The sequence below is a fragment of the Rhipicephalus sanguineus genome, chromosome 11 (genome assembly GCF_013339695.2).
Source record: "Rhipicephalus sanguineus isolate Rsan-2018 chromosome 11, BIME_Rsan_1.4, whole genome shotgun sequence".
Classification (NCBI taxonomy): domain Eukaryota; kingdom Metazoa; phylum Arthropoda; class Arachnida; order Ixodida; family Ixodidae; genus Rhipicephalus; species Rhipicephalus sanguineus.
In genome coordinates, this window is record NC_051186.1 from 67,864,453 (window position 1) to 67,886,959 (window position 22,507).

The 22,507-nt window shown below is 45.6% G+C and overlaps 2 protein-coding genes, 1 non-coding gene and 1 pseudogene across 6 annotated transcripts in view; 2 read left to right on the plus strand and 2 right to left on the minus strand.

Moving 5' to 3' along the window:
* LOC119374803 (uncharacterized) overlaps positions 1-22,507 on the plus strand; it is a 122,248-nt gene that overhangs the window by 16,711 nt on the left and 83,030 nt on the right. The gene's annotated exons all lie outside the window — the stretch shown is intronic.
* On the minus strand, positions 5,395-5,467 carry Trnar-acg (transfer RNA arginine (anticodon ACG)). Its single transcript has one exon. It is a non-coding gene; the product is annotated as a tRNA-Arg (tRNA).
* Positions 7,257-10,892, minus strand: LOC119375511 (DNA polymerase subunit gamma-1-like; annotated as a pseudogene).
* The window catches only part of LOC119375512 (ubiquitin thioesterase OTUB1-like), a 60,882-nt gene continuing 50,038 nt past the window's right edge, over positions 11,664-22,507 (plus strand). Inside the window, 4 exon segments of the mRNA XM_049420347.1 lie at positions 11,664-11,750; positions 12,148-12,200; positions 14,823-14,921; positions 18,918-19,036. Coding sequence (XP_049276304.1) covers positions 11,672-11,750; positions 12,148-12,200; positions 14,823-14,921; positions 18,918-19,036 — 350 coding nt within the window. The 5' untranslated portion in view covers positions 11,664-11,671.

Genomic DNA, 22,507 nt, shown 5'->3' on the forward strand with positions numbered 1-22,507 from the left:
CGACTAGTATACAGGTTTGTGCTTGTAGGTGTTTTTATACTGTTCTGTCACAATTATGATTGATGTTCGTCTATTGCAAACATTCTTTGTGATTCACATACACACATATATGTTTCGACTATAGCAAAGGTTTTCTATATACCGTGACAGCGGACAGTGAGGGTCGACGACAAAGCTAGGTCTTAAGGTCCATATTGTTTGCGTTGAAGTCGCCGACTAGTATAAAGGGTTTGTGCTTGTAGGTGTTTTATACTGTTCTGTCACATTTATGATTGATGTTCGTCTATTGCAAACATTCTTTGTGATTCACATACACACAATGTGTTTCGACTATAGCAAAGGTTTTCTATATACCGTGCCAGCGGACAGTGAGGGTCGACGACAAAGCTAGGTCTTAAGCTCCATATTGTTTGCGTTGAAGTCGCCGACTAGTATAAAGGGTTTGTGCTTGTAGGTGTTTTATACTGTTCTGTCACAATTATGATTGATGCTCGTCTATTGCAAACATTCTTTGTGATTCACATACACACATATATGTTTCGACTATAGCAAAGGTTTTCTATATACCGTGACAGCGGACAGTGAGGGTCGACGACAAAGCTAGGTCTTAAGGTCCATATTGTTTGCGTTGAAGTCGCCGACTAGTATAAAGGGTTCGTGCTTGTAGGTGTTTTATACTGTTCTGTCACAATTATGATTAATGTTCGTCTATTGTAAACTTTTTTTTCGAACAAAATATCAGCTAACGTATCAGCTATTTGAAAGAAGGCCTTTGCCACATCTCATGTATGGGTCATTTCTGAAGGGGATTAGATGTCACGCTTCGAGGAACATATCGACTCTGATCTCCAGAATGAGTGAAATCTGGACGCCGGTTATGAAATATTGAGGTTGTGTTCCACGGTTATGTTTCAACACATGGCGACTTCACGGGGTGACTCACGAAAAAAAAGCAAACAAGAATGCTTCAGACCAGCGACGTCTGTGTAGCGCGTGAACATATGTACCAAGAAAATAATAAAAAAAATATATTCGACGAGGATGGTCATGTGCGGGCCGGGCCGCTAGAGAGAGGATCGCAGGCCGCGTGTTTGAGACCCCTGGGCTAATGCATAGGGACCCTGTGTGTGTTTGCTGATACTCAACTTCTTAAACTTTATTTCGCGGTACATATTGCAATTGACGAAATAAAACTTGCGAATTTTCAAAGTGTATCCGCTAGGAATGAAATCTGAGGGAAGTGCCGATTTCGATATCATCATCACCACCATCATAATTATGAGCCTTTCTTATGCCCACTGTATGACGAGCTGATTGCATTTTATGCCTGAAAATGTCTAATTTCATGGCTTCAGCTAGCCCTGTGCCGTCCTCGGCTGCGTTTGACTTGGAAAGCCAGCTGGCAACTCTCGACCAGGCCCGGCGAGCAGCAGAAGCCAGCGCAATGCAAGCATAAATAAAGTTGTTCTTCCCATCTCCTATATAGTACCTATTCCGACGCTCTAACTGACTATCGGTTATCCGTTCTCATATGGCGTGACACAAACGTTTTCTCTCAATGTGTATACTATAGGATATCGGATACGCCGGTCTGTTCTCAGATATGCTCTGCTGTCTTCCTATATCTCTTTGAATTACGCCCATCATTTTAGGGGCGAAGCACCTTAAGACTTCACAATGTTCGTCCGTCCGCCGTAGTCTACAGTCGAAGCGCAGGTGCAAAACAGCTGTGCGTATACCGCGTATACAGAGCGAGCATAGCGCGCATATGGTTTAAAAATAGACCGTACTCGGCGCTGCGCCACTCGAAACCTGCTCCAAAAGAAGCGCATTGATTAACAGGTGACAACATGCGCAAAACCGTCGACAGAGCGCGCGTAGCGCGCACATGGTCCCAAAATAGAGCGTTCTCGGGCGCGGCGCCGCGCGACCTCGTCTTTGCCAACTTCAGGCTATAGATCCGATCGAAGAACCATTGGCTCTACATTTCACGGACCACAAAGCAGTAACAATGAAGGCAAAACGGAATCCACAACTAAACACGACATACGAGTTATCACCAATAAAGCACATTGTATATAACTGTACACACGCGTTGTCACTCATTTACATGCGCGAGTCGGCAGTGTCACGGGAGATTGACGGTTACCGAACGACCCCCAGTGCTTCGGTCACTCATCATCATTCACTTTTTGGCTGTGCGTGGATTTTTTTCGTTCCATAGCACGATACATGGTCCTTAACATTTCGAGCTTTGTTGTTCTTTAGGTTTCTACCCCGTATGTTAAAACCGACAAAGTACAATGGTTGTTCATTTTCCACTTTAGTGATGCTAAGTCGCCGATCATGAGTCGAGAAAGTCTACCGTACGAGCATCTGCCCATTCTTATTATTTGGTGAATTTTCTTTTCATGGGTGGGGCTTGAATGTTAGTATTTGACCTAGATATACGTACTCTTCTACTGAGTGAAGGGTCCGCGGTTGTCTATACGAACTCTCGCGCTATCGCCGGACGGCCTATAGTATTATCTCTGTCTGCTGCATATTCATCTTCAGCTCTGCTTAGGTTTTCATTTAATTTTTCCCCGATTCGTCGCCGTCGTTGCTGAGTAGTATACGATATCATCCGGCAACCGTAAATTGCTGAGATATTCGTCGGTGTCTTAGCAATCCAGTCATTGAAATACCCCGTCTAAATATGCAGTGACTAACAATGTGAGAGATCGTATTTCCCACTCGGACTGCTTTCTCGATCGGGATTTTCCTGCCTTTCTTGAGGATAAGAGAGTATAGCTACGGTGGAGTCTGTATATATTGGCTATGGTATTCACGGATGTTTCGCGTACTGCGAGGTCTTGCTGACGCAACGCCTGCCCACTGCTGGTATCTCTAACGAGTCGAATGCATTTTCGCAACATATATATGAATGTCATACAAAGGGATTTCCTGAATTCGAGAGATTTTTCCATTATTTTATTAATTGCACAAAGGTAATCCATGGCCGAGTGCCCTTTCCTGAATCCAGCTTGCTCTCTAGGCGGATTATAAGGAGTGCATATTTTACTGCGACTCTCTGTATGCTATTGCTTGATGTAATCCTAAATGCAACTCTTACAGTATTACTCATGTATGTTTAAGTATGATCATACATGCCCATTTGTACTGTAAACGTCATATGCTGCCAATGTAAGGGTCTTCACGGACCAAGTCAAGCTGCCTAGAGCAGCTTTTAGCCCTGAAGACTATCCAGAATTTTCTGGTGAAATAAACTTTGACTTTTTGACTTTGAAGCGTGTGGTTCTTTTCGAGGTTATAATTTCTTGAATATTTTGTATACAATGCTGAAAGAAGCCTGATCGGTCTGTAGTTCTTAAAGTCTTTCACGCTTTTTCTTTGTGCATTAGTAAAGTATTGGCGTTTTTTTTTTTTTTTCACATCGATGTTACACCGAAAGTTCTAAGGCATAATGTGCAGATTTTCGTTTAGGTGCGAAACCTCCTAATCGGTTGTTATGTCGTCTTCTGCGGCCGCTTTTCCACTGGACAAGCCTTGTAGAGCCTGTAATCTCATAGATTTATATTTCGATATATCCACCATCAAACTAGCGCGACGATTCCGCCGCTGTTTCAGTTACATTTATAGCGGATCATCGTTCCGTTCGATTTTTATTTTGCATTTTGAAAGGTTACCCTAATACGTAAGCATGGCCGAGCCACAGGGACAAATTCGTGTACCCAGATAAAGTCCACAAGGGAACGATAGAATGATGCAGATGCGATAGTTACGGAGGGATGCCGATGGCTATTGAAGGTTTGAGGAATTGGCAGGGGTGCGCCACTTCCGTCCCTTCACATACGGGGGCATACTTTAGCAGCCCGCATTTCATTTCGTTATTGAGGGCGTGTTGAAATTTTAATGATTTATTAATTGTGTGTTTAGATGCCTCGCGCAAATAATGTCTGCGGCTTGGAGCAATTGAACTCAAGGACCGCTTGAAAGGTTCTACATTGAAAGAAAGAAAAGAAAGAAGAAAGAAAGAAAAAAGAAAGAAGAAGAAAGAAGAAAAGAAAGAAAGAAAGAAAGAAAGAAAGAAAGAAAGAAGAAAGAAAGAAAGAAAGACATAAGAAGAAAGAACGAAAGAAGAAAGAAAGAAAGAAAGAAAGAAAGGAAAACGGCGGGTACGTTTGGTTCGTTGGAAATGCAATGTGCCCAATTTGTTACTGTAAGATGCATGCTTATATTAAATTTATGACACCAGGGCTGAAGCTAAATCACACGCACACGCATAGGCGTGCGCAGGGTTCCCCATCAGGGGGTGCAAAGGTTCATCTCAATGCAAGTGATAACCTGCAAAGTATGTTACATTTTAAAATTTACTACACTTGGAGCATATAAGCTGGTACAACAAGTAAAAAATGATGAATCGATGTGAGGGTAATACGTTCATTTAACCTTGAAGTGGGGCTTTGCGGCAGTGCGGATTTTTCTTGGAAAGATGTTTCACGGTATAGCACTCCTCCACTGCAGTGAAACCACCTTTACAGGAGATTACAAACGAACACTGCGGATTTTTTTTAAGGTGTTTTCACGGTATAGCACCACTGCACTGCAGTGAAACCACCTTTACAGGGGAGTTACAAGCGGATTAATATACACCTATTCGTTCCTTTCGAATACTTCGAAATTTTCAATAATTTAAATTCGAATCGAAGCGAATTCGAATACTATATTATTCGTTCGAATATTCGAAGTGCTCGAATATTCGCACAAGCCTACCCTTCAGGTAATTTATTCAGTGCCACCAGTGACCAGTGCCGTAGTTACTGCTGTACAGTTGCTGGTTTTGTCGAAAAGATGGCGCCAGTACTCGTTCGCGCGCGAAGTTTAGATGGATTGTTTGAAGCAAGAGACGAATTGTTTGTTGATGGATTTGTTTGCTTTGGAAGTACAACTGACAAGAGCAGTGTAACCCCCTACCCTTATTTCAGGCACGTTAAACTTAAGCGTGAGCAACCGACACAACGCGCCAACGGCAATATTTTGGCGCAATAAAAATGACGTCACAGTTCCGTTACCGTAGTCTTTATCCGCGGTGGCTAAATCAACGTTTTTAGAATCTAAAAACGTTGGGCTATATTGGCTAAATGTAACTGTTGGAGGTTCCCGCCAGCTCGCCAGGCGCAAGGGTGACAACCTGGCTTCCACGTATCTAGGTAGGGATGTAGGATTTTTCCGTGGGGGGGTTGGTGTTCAGCTTATGGCAAGCGGGGTGTAAGCTCATAGAATCCGATAGGTCGTCTTCAGGACATCCGGACTCCTCCTACGTCCTCCCCCAATCAATAAGGAAAAAAAATGGGAAAAAACTTCAAAAAGAAAAGGAAAAAAAAAGAAGCACGAGCCTGCCAGGATTCGAACCTGGAATCTTCTGATCCGTAGTCAGACGCGTTATCCGTTGCGCCACAGGCCCAGTTGCGTGGCAAAGGCTACACGCGGGAATAGTGCCAGAAAATTTTCCCAGTCCAAAGTGGTCAGCTTGCTCGTGTGCATGCCCTGCCTCGATGCTTGCATCCAGCGGCCGTGATACTTGTATCTGGCGCACAGGCGGAGGGTACGTTCGCGGGTTCTAGCAAATTCGCACATGCGAACACAAACGCACATACAAGGGAGGGTCGCACTTCTGCAGAAAAAAAGAAAAAGATCCTCTACGTCCCCGACTAACTGTATTCTAAACCGTATCTCGCCGTTAGCGACTGGATGATGATGATAATAACGATAGCCGCGCGATTTGTGCCAGCAATGCGCTTTCGTCGCGGTGGTCTCTAGCCACCATAGCGGTGGTTTACTGCAGTAATAAGCTGGTACCACATCACATAGAGTTAAGAGTTAGCACACCAGAATTAATGGGGTGACTTGTTCGATCTCACATTTCTTTGTTTTTTTTTTTCGCGGTTGTTCCGTAGGGAGCTGTCGTGGTTGGCCACACGACTGCCATTCGTTGTAGTGTATTCATTCCTGGCAGAGTGTAGCCAAGGGGTGGTTCAACCCCCCCCCCCCCGAAATTTTTCAGTTTTGCTTGCGTATATATACACGCACACATGCAAACGCACGCACGAACATACATAAAGTATAGTTGAACCCCCCCCCCCCCTCCCCGAAAAAAATTTCTGCCTACGCCCGTGATTCCTGGAACCAGCTTCTCTCGGGGTTGGCTGAAGTGTTTCTCTTATTCGAAATTATCTTGGTAAATAAATTCCACCACAGAAAATGGTCAGATACACACCAGAAAGAGTGATCATGTAAGGAATGCTCCACAACTATCTCACAGGTAATTGTGCCTTGCAATTTTTCTTAAGGTTGGCTAATCTAATATAACTAAATATACAATTAAACGAAGTGCAACAAAGACTGTGGGACTAGGTCCGGGCCACAGAAAACATGCTTCATCACATTCTCAAAGAGTGCTTCGTCATGTTTTGAAACCTTAGTAAGGTTTCAAAATATGCCTACAGCTACAGCTAGCCTTGTCTGACAGAGCTACAGTCACGCTGCAATTTCCACCACGGCACTAGCAGGCACGTTGTGACATTTGTTTAGGTTGTAGTCTGCTTTTAGCAAAATGCATTTGCAATTTCAACATAATGCACAAACATTCAGCTGAAAGTACTTAACGTGATGGTACAATGAAACCAGTAGACAACCCACATTAAAGAATGCAATTCCTTGCAACCCAAACGCTTGTAATCCTCATCCTATCTTGGCATTTGTTTTGAAGCTACAATGACCGTAGGCATAGCAAGCTTTAACTTTGCAAGAGTGCAAGCATTCTTGGCATGTATTTGATTTTTCTAGACACTTCTACATGAACGAGACCAATGTTGGACACTAATACCATCCAATTTAGTCATGCACGTGGTGTACAATCAAACTTAGATGCAGTTGTGGAGACATACACTGATTATTGTTTGATGTGGCGAGAGCCTTGCAGTTTCAGAAGACAAGTCTGAATGATAAGAAAGGCACCGAGAAGACGAACTAAATGCAACAGTTAATTTGGAACTCAGACACTGTGCCATCACACCATATAGTTATGGCCTGGCAGCCCTGGCTACATCATAGTGGCATCACACGATGTAGCCAGGCCACAACTATACGTAGGTAGCAACATAAGAAATGCCGAGGCTTCAAAAATTACTATTTAATCGAGTTGAAGCATGACGGTAGTCTATTATGAAGACATGAATGCATACTTTACTAATGTGAAAATGGACTAGGTTTTTAGAAATGAAAACTAAATAATGTGAAACATAGCTTTTAGACATGAAACATGATTAGGCTGACTCAGCCTCGGGGGACAAGCGGCCCCCTTTTGTCTTTTCGAGCACGGCGTAAATGTCCAACGCTTCGCCGGGAGGTATGCCGTAGCCTTCTTTCAATCCCTGAGGGTTCGACGGCGTCACGCAGTCCATGTCCACCTCTTTTCGAAGCACCGTATCAACTTCAACACTGCTGAAGAAAGCCACGCTCTGTGGGAGATCTCGCATTCCCAATCTCCAGGCAAAGAAGGCGCGCGTGAGCAGATTGGTCACCTGCAGCGCGAGAGCAGCCCTGTACCTGTCCTCTGAGGCAACCAAGAAGCGCACCTCATCGTGGATGCTGACGGCGAAGCGACCACGAATCGCAAAGTCCTCCATGAGCCACCTCATGGTGACCAGCATGAGGTGAAGGTAGTCCACCGCCGAGCTCTGCACGACCCAGTTGATGCGGCTGTTGAAGAAGTTCGTGTTCACGGCGGCCGGCTCCAAGGCACGGCTGATGCAGCAACCCAGAACTGGAGTCCTTGGAACTTTTGAATTGGCGATCTCTTCGAGCTTGTTGAACATGTGCGACTCGCTTCCTCCAGACCAAACCTTGCGGGCGCCTTGGACACGTACGTTTTGTCTGCCGACGTTTTCTCCACCATGCACCCTGACACCCTTCGTCTGGGCGTACATCATCTTAGCCTTGGAGGCAGCCTCCTGCGAGCTCAGTCTGTGATTGAACTGCATGAAGAGGCGTTGCGCGAATGGCAGCCCCGCGCCGTAAATGCGGGCGTAATTGATGATCTTGGCCTGGTCTCGACTGATACCAACAGACTGCGCAATCCGGCTGTGCATATCTGTACCGGCTGCCTTGTTTCCCTGCAGGGTCATCCAACCAAAGGCCGTACAGCCGTGCATGCCTGCAAAGTGAGCATCGGCGAATATGGCAGCAATCCAGAGCTCCTGGGAGTCTACATCAGCACCCCGACATGATAGCCCTTGGAGCCTGAATCATGCACTTGAGCTCACTACCCCACACGGTCTTTGTAAGCATTGCTGGCTGTCAGCCAGGTTGTCTCGACACCTCTTCGCGTGACTGTACCGGCCGGAATGATCCGTGGCAGGATGACACCGTTGTCAGTACGCTCGTTGGCTTCGAATGTTCCGGCAGTTCATCACTGTCGAACCACACCACCATTTGTCCCATGATGCGGTCGCGGGCATTCTTCCAATACGAAATCATCTTGCTGAGTGACAACACCTGGTTGGCTTCTGGGTTGTCGCTAGACTGCAAGGTTCCGTCAGTGATCTTTGGTAGAAAGTCTTTCGCAAGTGGGTTTCCAACTCTCTTGTGGGGGCCATCCTTGTGCGGGAGTCTAAAGAAGCTGCACCCTTCAATGCCGATGTCTGTATCGGCATTTTCCTCCAGTCGAGGAGAATCAGTTTTCTCTCCCAGAATTTTCTGCCACAGCTCTCTCGCCCCTTCTTCTGGAATCCGTTCTAGCTTCTGCCACATCGCATCGGTGTCACTATTCTCTACAGGGCACCTCTGGTAACCGCAAACTTTCAGAAATTCTGCAAGAGGAAACTTTGGCTTTTTTGCACCTTGTTCCGCTTCTTCCTCAACAGCTGCAGAAATGCTTACCGTCCCGTCGCTCTCAACATTTGGGACCAAGTAGCCCCAACCATGCTTCTCATCGTAGTGTACTGGATAGCCGTCCCACTTCAGCCTAAGCAGTTTTGGCACAGAGCGCATTTGGGTGCTTATTAGGTAGGGCCCGGGTGCCCAATCTGGATTGTCCTCAGGTTTCGCAGGAGGCTTTGAGCAGAAGTCACGATACCAGGCAGGGTAGCCCGGCATGAATGGCTGCACCTTGTACAACAGCTTGGAAGTATCGAAGATGTGCTGAACCTGCATCAACAATTCCTTTTCGGTAGGAACAGGGCTGTTATGGTCCAGGGATCCTTCCATAAGCTTTTGCGAACTGTTGGCTGAATTCGGTGAAACTACTGTCTCGCAACTGGCTCCATTGCCCGCTTCCGCCTCGCTTGCACGAGCTAATCGCTTTTCGAGGATGCCTTGGTCCCCTTCGTGCTCTTTGAAGTAACCTCAGAAGCGGTGGGTGCCTTCTTGATCCTGATGCTTTGAACTGTCCAGTCAAGATCCCAGAGCCACGGGTCTTTCTTGTACGCTTCGCCGTGCAACAGACGGCAAGCACTGTTGGCAATACTCGTAAGCATCTGCTTCAGCTCCTGCTGGTAGTCCTCGTAGACTGAGTCGGCCTCCTTAAGGTAGCGCTCCCAGTTCTGGTTCACCGGAAGGTACGCTGTCGACATCTCCAACATGCCGGCAAACGACACGGGGTGCGGGAAGCGCTCGAAGTACAGCGGGAGGAGCTTGCCCAGTACCAGGTGGGTGGCGACGACGTCGTTGGCGCAGTACGTCATTAGCTCCTGGAAGTCTTCGGCGACGTCCTGGAGGGTGCCGTTGACGAATGTGTCCCTGGCCTCCTTTTTGAGTTCGCGTCCCCCGGAGTAGAGCTTGTAGACGTCGGCAAGGTTGTTGAGGGAGCTCAGGTCCTGCCAGAGTTCGACGGGAGGTCCTCGCGCGGCCGTCTCCGACGACTTGCTGGCCATGGATAGAGCCCTCTGGAAACTCGTCAGACCCGACACGCACATGTGAAGCGACAGGGTGTCCAAGAATCTCAGGCGACTTCCCTCGATCGCGTACTGCTCCCGGACGAAAGACCGGTCGAATCCGACGTTGTGGCCGACGATTACACGCGCCGGCGACTTCTCCAGGCCAGTGGTCCGCTCCAGCGGTATCAAGTCACTCAGCCTGACGCGCTCTTTCCACCTGAACCGCTCGCCGACCAGCTGCGGGCTGCACCAGGAGTACCAGCAGTCGCCCGACGCGGCAGTCGCGAGCGTTGGAAAGTGCCCCTCCCTCATGCACACCTCGACGTCGAAGACTAGCGACGTCTCGTAGGGGTAGTCGACTGCAACGGCGTGTTTGCCGTCGTTCGAGTACTTGGTCCACCCCGGCGCGAAGCTCCAGCGCGGCGGCTGGCGTGGCAAGGGATTCGAACCGAGTACATCCGCGGCTAGCCTGTAGTCCTTGGAATACCGGCGGCCGAGCTCCAAGAAGTGCTCGTCGAGGTCGGAGCCCAGCAAAGGCGGGAGCTCAAAGTCGACTTCGGGTAGTGGCGTCGTTGTGTGGCCCCACAGCTTTTGTTCTTTCAAGTGTTGCACGCTCCTCTGGACCGCTTCGCGGTCGAGCTTGTCGGAAACGTCGCCGAAGACTTGACGGTGTAGCGCCGGCGACAGCATCTGCACTCCGATGGGGTTGAAGCGGCGCGCGTTTTTCGTCTCGAGGTCGCATTTTGTTTCCGAAATCGAGGTCGCATTTTGGCGCAAGCCTCCAACGGCAACCGTTCTGTCACGAAGACGGGGAAGACGGGCACGGATCTGCGTCAACATCGAGAGCTGTCACCACATAAGCTCGCTCACATATTTCACCAAAGCAAACAAAGCCTCGTGCGAAGTTGAGCTTTCCTCCGACCACGCGTGTTTTGTTTACGAGGATTCCCTCGGCTCATCTGTCTAGAACTGATTAGAAACAGCCAAATGACAATACTTGACACGAAGAGTAGTGTTTAGCGGCGCCACTAAAAAATTGGAGCGGTAGACGAGAGCAACAGACACCGGTTGTGTTTTTAGATCTTGAAGGCCTGCTTTAAGACAACGCAAACGTTACATTAGTACTGAAACGGCCACTTTTGTAGCGCATAGATAGCATAAACAATTGTATAAGGTTAAAAGCTAATCTCTCGCAATGCACTCCACCACTTTACGAAAAACTTGCTTGAACATTTGCGGAAAACGTTGGTTTGATGTGCCTAAACATGGCGGCCATGACGTACTTTTTCTCTAAAGTATAGCCTTTGAGATTTGTAGTTTCCACTGGGAGGAAACCGCCGTTGGGTTGGAGTTTGAACCAAATAGCTTGGCTTGTACACCACCTCTTGCTCGCCGGCCGTTAAACATATTCGTTAAGTTGATCGTACAGTTGCATGTTTTCAGTATAAGTGACGTGTGCCTTTATGACACGCGTTCATTAGCGAGCGCGCCCGCTAACGAGCGGCAACAGCTGTTATCAACTGGCACTTTGAATTCATACCAATTTTATAATTGTACAAAAATACCTCGACGAAGCTCTCACGCATGCAAGCCTTCTGGCGTTAAAGCCTCGTCAATTCACCTATCCGGCAGCACTTCTTTTTTTCAAAAAAGAGCTCGCGCGCGCAAATCCGAAATGAAACGACACCAGCCGGCGCGTATGTAGCCATATGGTGGCTAGTAGCCACTCGAAAATGAATCCTTCAAACGTAAACATGGCTGACGATGTGCGGCAGGACGCACCAAAATCGCCCTCGAATAACGCGATATCGGGTACGTTGAAACTGGCCATTACCGTCTCTGTCAGTGTGTCGCTTCCCAGTTCAAATGCCCTTAGCGCTAGATGGACGCCGAACGCAGCTCCTAGCGTTTGGTCGTCCATTGTATCGGCTTTCCTAAGCCTGAATCCTTGCGCTTCCATTTGACGAGATGGATGGAGGTAGCGGGGGAGGGGAGAGTATTTGTTTGTTGTCGTTCGCTGCGAAGCGATATTTGTCTTTGATGCGGTTCTCGCACGATTGATATCCCGTGGACTCGTTTTTTATCGGAACCGAGATATCCTTCCTTCGCGCGTTGCGATTTCCGTGGAAAAGCGAGCGTTACGTTTCGAAGTGAACGCGGTCGTGCACCCAAATTTTGACAACTCGCGTATTTTTCTTCTTTGTTTCAGACATCAATCACGATGAAGCGATACTCGCCCAGGAGAAAGAGATTGAACGTGAGGTGAGTTGCGTGTCGTTTGCATTTCGCTGACGCCTCTCAAGTTTCAGCCTCCGTATTTTGCATATCGCCGCTAAGTCGAGCCGGCACATTTGACCGGCTACGATAGGTGATTTTTTTTTACGGGCTCATAGGGTCGTTACTTTATGAAGAGCTTTGGTGGTAAATACAATGACTTGCGGTGAGTGTAAGCGAATGGGCTGCTTGAATTGAAGCCGGCATCGACATTTTTCTGAATCGTTACCGTGCTCCCGTACGATATGGGTACCCAGAGCTTCGCGTTTGTTGCCAATGCGCATGCGTCATACGCTAATTACGAGGGTACGCACGTAATTTTTCGAAAATAGCGTGCGTGCCCAAAGCCTACGTGCAAAATTTTAAAGCTCTGTGCGTTAGAGCAGAAGCCCACCACTTTGAAGAGCTGTGTTAACTTCGTTGTGGGGGAGTTATTGGTGATATGTCGAAATGAACAGGTTTTTCTCAACAAAATAGCTAATTACTTTAGTTGGGGAAGCGTTGTATGCATTTAACAACACATCAATCCCACTTTTTAATGCTCTAAAAGCCGTGCTTGCTTGCCAATTTACAAGCGAGGTTCTATTATGTTCACGCTTGTGAGGGCATGCCTAGATGTATTTATGAAGTATATTTATTACGTTCCTGTTCAAATCTCATTGGTGGTATTCTTGAGGCTTACTTACCCAACTTTTCTACATTGCCTCGTTCTAAGCGTATCCATCATTAGCAGGTTTAACTAAAAACTTATGCTCTTACAGTAATTCGACTAATTTGGCATGTACACGATTAAAATGAATTTTCTTTAAAAACCAGACTTCTCTGAAACTCATGCTAGCGGTAAGAGACGGGCAGTCATATGTGGCTGCAGTTATGAATTGAAGTAATAATAGTTAAAAAATAGCATGCAATTTCAGTGTAAATCATTAATGAATAATGATCCAGTGGCTGTCTCATCGCAAAATTGTCCCGATGCCTAAAAAAGAAACCATGTTTCAGGGAAGTGGTGACTATCCTTCGTGCTTGTAGCGATGCTTATGAAGATTTAGCTGGAGCAAGTGGCCTCTACAGTGTAGCTGTTATTGCAACTGCATGATCGATACATTTTTAAACGAGTGCTAAACAGACTCGTTTCGAGATGGAGAAGATCGGGCTAAGCTTCAATAGATTCTACGCTGAGATGAAGATGCTGAATTCGTTGCTGTATCGAATGAACCATGCGGGGCTGTAAAACCATCAGTGCTTTAGTGGCTACACACTGCTGTATGTATGTGGCTGTGACGTCACACTACGGACCTGGCTGTGAGTCTAGCAGCTGCATTTCGATGGGCACAAAATACAAAACTGTCCGTGTACTCCTGGGCAGTGCCAGCGTTTTTTGAAACATATTAGGGTATTGCTGGTTACAAATGCTGTTGACACTCCTGTAACCAAGGAGTGGTTCAGTTTGCTTATAAACTTGTTGGTAACATTAATCGAGCTCGTCATGGTGGCTCAGTGCTGCTGATCCAAAAGGCGCGGGTTCGATCCCAGCTGCGACGGTTAAATCAACAGCCCAAAGGAGGATTGAATTGAGAAGCCTCTTTCTTCATTGGGCACAGTCTAATTATGCCAAGAAAGGTGTAGGGGGTGTTATTTGTAGTACTTAATTGATATTAGTACTTATCAAATGTCCGAAAAGGAATAGGTACAAGGAAGCAATTCACCGCTGGTGGGGACCAAACTTGCAACCTAAATGTTCTGCGTGCGATACTTTTAGCAACTGCGCTACGGCAGCATTAGCTTCCCCCATCCACCTCCTTGGTCATATCTGTATGTGGGATGCCGGGAGCGTTGGCCAGTGCCACTTATGATGGCCATTCGTGTGTTCTTGTACACTTTCTGAAAGTGTGCCTCTCACACGAACTTGAAGGCATGTGCTTTTACCCCTCAGAGTAATAGTCATTACATCTCTAACCAGAGTTGCCAGATGCCACCGAGCTAACTAACAAATAATCATAAGAAGCGGAACTTTAATTTTCTAATTCTTCGGAATGTTTCTATTTGCAATACCAAAGTTGCTCAGATACGATGGGAAGAATAAAAAATAACTTTAGTTTGTAAATTGAAAATATGTGCATCTATGAATGAAAGCACGTATTTACTTTTTAACATAGTCTCCAGTGTGGTCTCCGCTCTGTTTAATGCATATTTACCAGCACATGAGTAGCAGTATTTGTCGACTTCTCCAGTGTATGTTTGATATCAACGTGCAGCTATACAGTGTCATTAACAGATGCACTATTACTGAACTTGACAAGCACTAAAATACCTATATTTGTAGGAAAATAGCGAATAAGCTCAGAAAATGCAGCAAGTGACTAGAAAATTCTGCAAGCTACTCAGTTAAGAAAGAAGCCTAGATCAGCTTGTTATAAGCGGTACTGGCAACTCTCTCTAAACTGCACCTGTATTTTTGTCTTGTGCTTTCTTGCGTTAACAGCAATTCACTGCCGAGTTGACCTACTTTATCACTACTCTCTGTGTGCGTGACGATTGCGGTTCGTTGTGTTCTGCAGAGTTAATGCTTGTCTGTAATGCACGCTTTTGCGGCGACGCCTCGCTCTTCAGATTGCTGAGCGCATACCGTTGGTGGACACGAAGCAAGACCTGGCCATCCTCGAGAAAGAGTACGCCCGAGACGACGAAGTCTACCAGCAGAAAGTCAAGGTAAGGTGTTTTTGTTTGATAGTTGTCATCATCAGCTGGCTACGCCCACTTCAGGGTAGAGGCTTCTTCCCTTGTTTCACCAATTAACACGGACCTGTGCTTGCTGCAGCCACGTTATCCCCACGAGCTTCCTAAGGGGAGACACTCAACTTTGGAACTTTTTCTAAAATTCTTTATTCATTGGTTTTTATGAAACTTGCTGATATTATGTTGATTTGTGGACTGATTTCAAGTACGCAATTGTTTTTTCAGTTCAATGTGTAGGTTTTAAAGTATCAAGATTTCATATGCTTTACGGGAGCACAATTCTTTCCTAAACTGAGAAAGTCTCAAAGTAAATCGGCATATCACAATAATCTGGGATGAGAACTGTGTGCAAGAAAATGGGTATGGACATTCTAAGCCCGTTTGAACAAAATTTTATGCCACGTTGAACATTCATGACTGAAATTCCAGATTGACATCCACTCGTTCGTTAAAGGGATACTGAACAAAATTATTGCCGCCAAGATTTTCAGCCATATTCAAAGCTTGGCTGCTGAAATCGATAGACACGACCTTCATTGCAGGCAGAAACTAGAGGAAAATCATGAATTTAATACGTTTTTCACAAACAGCCGCGTCTAGCGGCATGGTTCTCAGAACCACAAACGAGCAGCACTGGCAGCGGACAATGGTTCTGGCTGGGGTAAAGCATCATCACTTTTGTGAAAGGCGGAGAGGGGGATGTCAAGGAGAGGTGGAGAAAGGGAAGACGAGGACGGGAACACGTGCACCCTACATGCGCCTTGGTGAATGTATCGTCGCAGCTCGTGCTCGCGCGCGGCCGCCGTGTGCTGAAAATTCACTAAAAATACAGCGAACTGTTAAAAAATACGTAAAATAAGCTCTGTTTAATCGGAACGGTCGAGTCTTCCGAGTACAATTTCAATGTTTTCGTCAGTTTTTCCCAATCCTTCAATGTTGAACTTCTTGTTCAGTTGTGTTTACAACATCCATTTTTGTTCTATTGCACGCGGTTCTAATTTCAGATTATTCTGATTTGCTGATTTACTTTGCAACTTTCTCTATTCAGGACAAAATCTTGCTCCCAAAAAGCACAAAATGTTACATATTTAAAAAACTACATCATGCGCTAGAAAAATAATTGCGTAGTGGAAATCACCGCGCAAATATAGTAAACTTTCAATAAACGGAAATATCTTGATCGTAATTGATCGTAACAGGAAAGTGTTAAATGGAACAACTTTCCCTGATACAATTGGTTCATACTTGAATTCTGCGCTTCCGTTTGTCTCTCAGTAAACGGAACTCCTGTTAAACGTAGCTTCAAGTTCCGTTTAATGAGGGTCTACTGTATACACGAACTTGGCAAGTTTCGTCAAAATCGATAACTTTTTTTTTTTTTTAGATTAAAGAGCAGTATCCCTCCTTAATCTCATCTGTCCACTTAACTATCTGCCTCCTCCTCGCATGCTTGCCTTTTCTAGGAAGCCACTCTTTTACGCTCTCGTATTTGTAAATTCCTCTTTCACAATACCATAATCATCCCACTTGCTGCGAGAAGGCGCTTGATAAGGGAGAAAACGCGCAAAAAGAAAAATGTGGGTGGCCACACCACCTTGAAGTTGAAGGGAACGACACACAGCGCAGTGTGTTGTCCTCTTTCTTGTCTTGGTGTCCTCGCGCTGTAAGTTTACTGTCTTGAAGTTCCAGCACCAATCGCCGTAATGTCATAGATACCCGAAAAATGGGCATGCCAACATCGCTAGCCGTCACCCGCGTCACAACCCGCTCAGCTTCCCTTTCGGTTCCCACCAGGGCCAACTTAGTTCTCAGCAGGTCAACATGCGGTACGTTATCCGCTGCATGGGCCAGAGATGTAGCATATGAAGTTTCAGGATATTTTGTGGAACCAATGTCGCAAAAAAAAGAAAGCGGTTTGAAAACCCCGACGTCATGTCCGGAGATTCTGGCGCAATATTTAAATATGAAACTTCGACATCGATTTTCTCTTGTTAATGAACCAATGGCACTGAAATTAATGACAATAAGAGTTTCCACAGAGTAATTTATCAGTCTAAACTGATTCATTGTTTCACTTCAGTGTCCCTTTAATGACCAGCGGTTATTTTTCCTACGCGCTACATGCCCTGCCCACGCCCATTTCTTCTTGATTTCGACTAAGATGCCCTTAAAGGGGTGGTGCCATCAAATTTCGAGGCTATAACAAGCCTGTTGTGGGTTGCCTCTGTATGCAAGGACACTCCACACGAAGGGTCGGACACAGCAAACGTTTGGAATATATTTTAATTCGCTTCCAAAGTGTACCTAAATGCCCATTCTCTCGATCGAAGCCCATCGCTAGCGCGCCAACTCTGACGTAGATGTATAGGAAAGGCAACGAAAGTTGTAGTGACGTCACACCAGGTCTGCTGTAGTGACGTGAGTGACCTCCGGACCTTTGCCACCTCCGCAACGTACGTACCGGCTGTAGTGAACTAGAGTATATTCTAGTTCACCACAGTACCGGTAAAGCATCGGTTGCTACATCACTCGCCGAGTTTCGATCGCTTCCTGGCGAAGTGCGTCACAGCCTTGTGTGGTCATGTGACCAAGCCTCCTACACTTCTACGTCACTGCCCAACCTCGGCGCCCAGAAACCGAAACCGAAAGTTGTCCGCATCAAAGGGCTATATTAAATTATTTAGCGAGAATACATGAATCTTGGTGCGTGCATCATGCTTCCTGGAGCTATAGGAAACGCTTACAGCAAAGAACGCGCAAGCCACAAACATGGTGGCACCACCCCTTTAACGCCCGTTCGTTCCCTGACCCACTCTGCTCTCTTCTCGTCCCTTTCTACAACTCCGCTATTGAAATTTGGCACTAGAATGTGATGCCAGTCAACCCCATCTCGACTCGCTAAAGCAGTTGGCAGTGCCACCTGTTTACCTAAGCAATAACAGTGCTTCGATGATAGTATTTGTGTTTCTTGAGAAAAACTTTCATGGCTGTGTGCCTATGGTGACTACAAGCACTTGGGCAAAGGTTCATTTCTCGAGCAGCTCCTTGTAGCAACTTGTTGAAACGCATTGCCTTCTTTATTCAGAGAGAAGCTTCGGCCCAAAATCTGTTCAAGGACAGCCCTGATTAAGTGGGGCCCGTAGTGAGGCTCAGCACAATGTAAATTCTATTGTGCCTTCGCATCTACCCGTGGCACACTACCGAACTCTGTGATAACCTAAGAATTCAGCTTAAATTTTACCCTCGAAATAGCGGTGAATGTGCTGAAGTTTGTAGGAATGCCATCGAGCCCAACATACCGTCCTTGGTGAATGGGCCTTTCACTTGTGTAAAAAAAGTTTCAGCTTGACGTTGAGTCACTCACGAATGTTAAACATACCAAAACTTTTGTTCAAGTGGGTTTAGAACATCCATTCTTGTTGTATTGCATACAGGTATCATTCTAAATTGTTGTGACATGCCAGTTTACTTCGTAATTCTGTTTAGAAAAAAAAAACCTTGCTCACAAAAAAAAAACCACTTGAAATGCTTGGTATTTTTAAAAACTATATGTTGCACGAGAAAAGTTATTTCCTACACTCAAACCTCATTATGACGAGGTTACATCTTACACGAACATAACTTCGTTATATCCGAAAATTCGTTATACAGGTATATTCCTAACACTGTATGTATTGCAAACTATTCCTCATTTACTTCGTTATAACCGATATTTCGTTTTATCTGCGTTCGTTATATCGAGGTTTAAGTGTGTTTGAAATGTGTGCACAAATATGCATAAGCTCGGCAAGTTTCATAGAAATTGACCTAGAATTTTAGAAATGTTTTAATGCTCAGCATCCTCCTTTAAAGGTTCCGTAATCATACGAGGCACTCTCGAAGGATTCAAGCTACGTGTCGTAATAGTGTGGTTGACAGTCTTCATGTGCTGTAATTTTGAAATGGTTCGCTCTCTGGTTGACTGTGCAGGACCTCCGCAGCAAGTACAGCCACATCCGCAAGACACGGCCGGACGGCAACTGCTTCTTCCGCGCGTTCAGCTTCGCGTACCTCGAAAGCCTGTTGAACGACAAGGAGGAGTACACAAGGCACGTGCTTTCACTTTGCCTTTTTTGTTGGTTCAGGAAATGGATATGCAAGGATTCACTGAATTTATGTTGTAACACAATAGCGTTAAGGGGAGATGCTACTCGAAGATAATATTCACCCTTGAGTGATGAAACTTGGGCTGTTTGTAGAGATGTTTATGCTGATTTCAAATATCTAATTAGTTTTCTTGCAAGTTGCATACTTTTTGTTCTGCACCATGACAAAAGTGTGAAACATAGGCCTTGTAGCCCCGCTTTTTCGATCCTTCAGCTTCTACACATTTTGACAATTGATGGCTCATATTGTTCCGTTTGAACTGTAGAGTGCCGAAAACTATCCAGAAAGTGCATACAAAACATTTACTAGACGTGAAAAATTCGAACATGGGAAGTCCATATTTTTCAGACCACAGTAGATGTTTACCTTTTAAATATTTTTAATATGCATAAATAATATTGAGATTTGGAGGAGATAACTGCACTCCTCAGACCTTAGAGAAAATTGGGGCAAAATTTCATGCAGATCCAAGCATTAGAAGTGCGAAAAACAAGAGGGGCACCCTTAAAAATTTGCCAAAAAGTGTGTTTTGAGAAAAACGAAGTTTAAAGTTAAAATTGGATGTTTATTTATGAAAGAGGTAACGAAATGCAATCAAAATTGCACACAAAAGAGGCAAATTGTTCTTCTAGTAGCCACTTCCACTAAAATGAGCCAGCGCCATAAGTTTCTCCTTCACAGCTCTTTCGAGCAGAGTAGCTATTGCGCGAGCTCCCGCTGCCGTAGGTTCTGCTTGCGATCGGTCTGCCACTCGCCGTGCTTACGCTGGCCTCCTCGCTCGAAGCAACTCGTCGCAACGTATACGATAGTCTTTGAAGCATGGCTCGCCGCACACGCTTTTCAGATGTCGCTTCTTGATCGTCATCGGAGTCTGAACTCGTTAAAAAATCCTCATCTGACAAACTGAAATCCAATGAATCAGATTCTGATTTGGCATTTGGGGAATAGTTTGCATCAGAAGAATCGCTGCTCGACTCACCGGCAGCAAAGCAACCGGTGCGCGCTTCCATAGCGTAAGCGAACTGCATCAGTGAGCGCACGGAAGAAAACTCTATGGTTGTGCGCCCGTCCGGAAAGCACAATGAGTGAAAAAATTACAGTAATCCTTCGTCTTATCACCAACAAGACGTAATTAGTTTTTCCGAGGCCCCAAAACAGGAAACTCAACACGGCGGCGTCGTTTGTGTAATTTGGCGCCGCACGGAAACAGATGTAATCGCACCCCGGGGGAGCAATAAACGAGAGAGTAACAAGCGGTCACGTTTTGAGAGATTAGAAACCAAACAGCCATCAGCTTTGCGGGCACAAGAAGCGAAAACCACGCGAAGGACAAAACCGAAACCAGCCAGAGCGTGCGCGCGTTCAACTGAAAGCTGCCACGCTTCTTTGGAAAGCACGAAAAAAAAGACGGAGGGACATCGGCGCATTAAAAAAATTCCATGTATTCCCGAAGCATGGCAGCACATTCCAAGCAAGTGAAATGATCGAAGAAGGTGCGCGTTTGAAACCAACTGCGCAGCGGGCGCGCTCGGTTGCGCAACCGATAGCCAGCGCGTGGCGCGCCGATTTGCGAAGCATAAAAAAAGTAACAATGGAGAGACATCGGCGCATGAAAAGAATTTCACGCATTCCCGAAGCGTGGCAGCACATGCAAAGCAAGAGAAATGATCGAAAAAAGCACGCACTTTAAACCAGCTGCACCACGAACGCGCTCGGATGGGCAAGCGATAGCAGGCGCGCCGTTTTGGGAAGCACGAAAAAAATACAACGGAGAGACATCGGCACGTGAAAAAAATTCCACGTATTCCCGAAGTGTGGCAGCACAAGCCAAGCAAGAGAAATCATCGAAAAAGGCGCGCGTTTTAAAAATAAATGCTATGCCGTACATGTACGACGAAAACCCTTTGGTACCAGGAAGCTTCTGCCGTACATGTGAGGAGAAAACCCTCAAGGGGTTAAGCATGGCAGTCCTTCGCCGTGGTCTCGTTGAGAACGAAGTCGCAGGATGACGATATCGAGGCTTTTCTCTGCTCTTATGCCCAAAAAATACAGGATTTACGCATTCATCAAGAAAATGAAAGTGTGTTGAAGTAACAGACATTTGTTTTGTTGTTTTCTCGATACTTTCGATAATTCTGCATTCGGTTAATTCAGACATTTTTTTTTCCAGTCCCGTTAAATCCAAATTAATGCGCTTTTATTGTACAACAGATGTTCCAGCAGCTGCATTTATGTAGTCAACTTGGGACATGTTAGGAACCTGAAGTGATCAAAATTTGACATTCTGATCTAGTTCTTGCACTTCAAGGGCGATAATTAGAGCTGTGCGAATAGCAACAGTTTGGGTGCGAAGCGAATTCGAATATTGAAGGGTGAGTGCGAATCGAATCGAATATTTTTTGAATATTTCTTGAATACTTTTCGAATACTTCGACAGCGAAATTGCAGAAAAGAAAGTTAGAGAGCATTCCTAAGCATATTCTTATGAAATAGCAACATGAAAGTGTTTCTTATTGCTAGGTTGATGAAGTGCTGCCGGGTTGGTGTTTCATAGTTGTCTTATCAAGGATGAATGAGGCAATGTAGAGGCCGAATTGTATTTATGTACATGATTTGGTGCCACCAAAGTGTTGCTGACAATACTTTACACCTGATAGGCAAAGATGCCATTTCCTCAGCCTCTCCTCCTCTTCCAGTTTCTGTGGAAGCCCAACTGATGTGGCGGACAAGGGTCTGCTCCCTTGAAGTGCGGAGTTCCAAATCTGCCTCGTAGATGTCGATATATAAGAACATCTGAAATTTTGGATGCTAAAAAGCTTCGTCTTCCGATTTTTTGGACTTCCTTCCCAAATTTCAGGTCCAAAACAGCATTAATTGAGCCCCCACCTCTGCCACATCTTTCATCTCCATGTTGGAACCAGCGTTTTCTTGAGTTAATACATTTGCGACCGTAGCGGAGCTTGAAAGGCAGCTTTGCTGCAACACCGGGGTGTGATGAGGTGAAGCATATTGAAAATCTAGGGATTACTTCCAATCGGACGTTGAAGGTGTCTTGGCGAAGTTCGACCATAACGGAGCTTGAAAGGCAGCTTTGTTGCAATACGAGAGTGTAATAAGGTGAAGCATATTGAAAATCTGAAAGGGTCACTTTCAATCGGACGTTGACTGTTCTTGTTTTTGGGAAGTTCGAATAGTTCGAATAGTAAAATTCCAGTGCGAATCGAATCGAATAGCAAACACTATTCGAAAAATATTCGAAATTCCGAATATTCGCACACCCGTAGCGATGTTGTCCATAGTGCTTTGGAAATAGCGTTGTTGCAAAAGAATTCTTGCTTGGGATGCTGCTCCGCGTTCTTAAAAAATCTTCGATAAGTACTTCAATTCTGTTGTTGGAAACCTGTACGAACTCT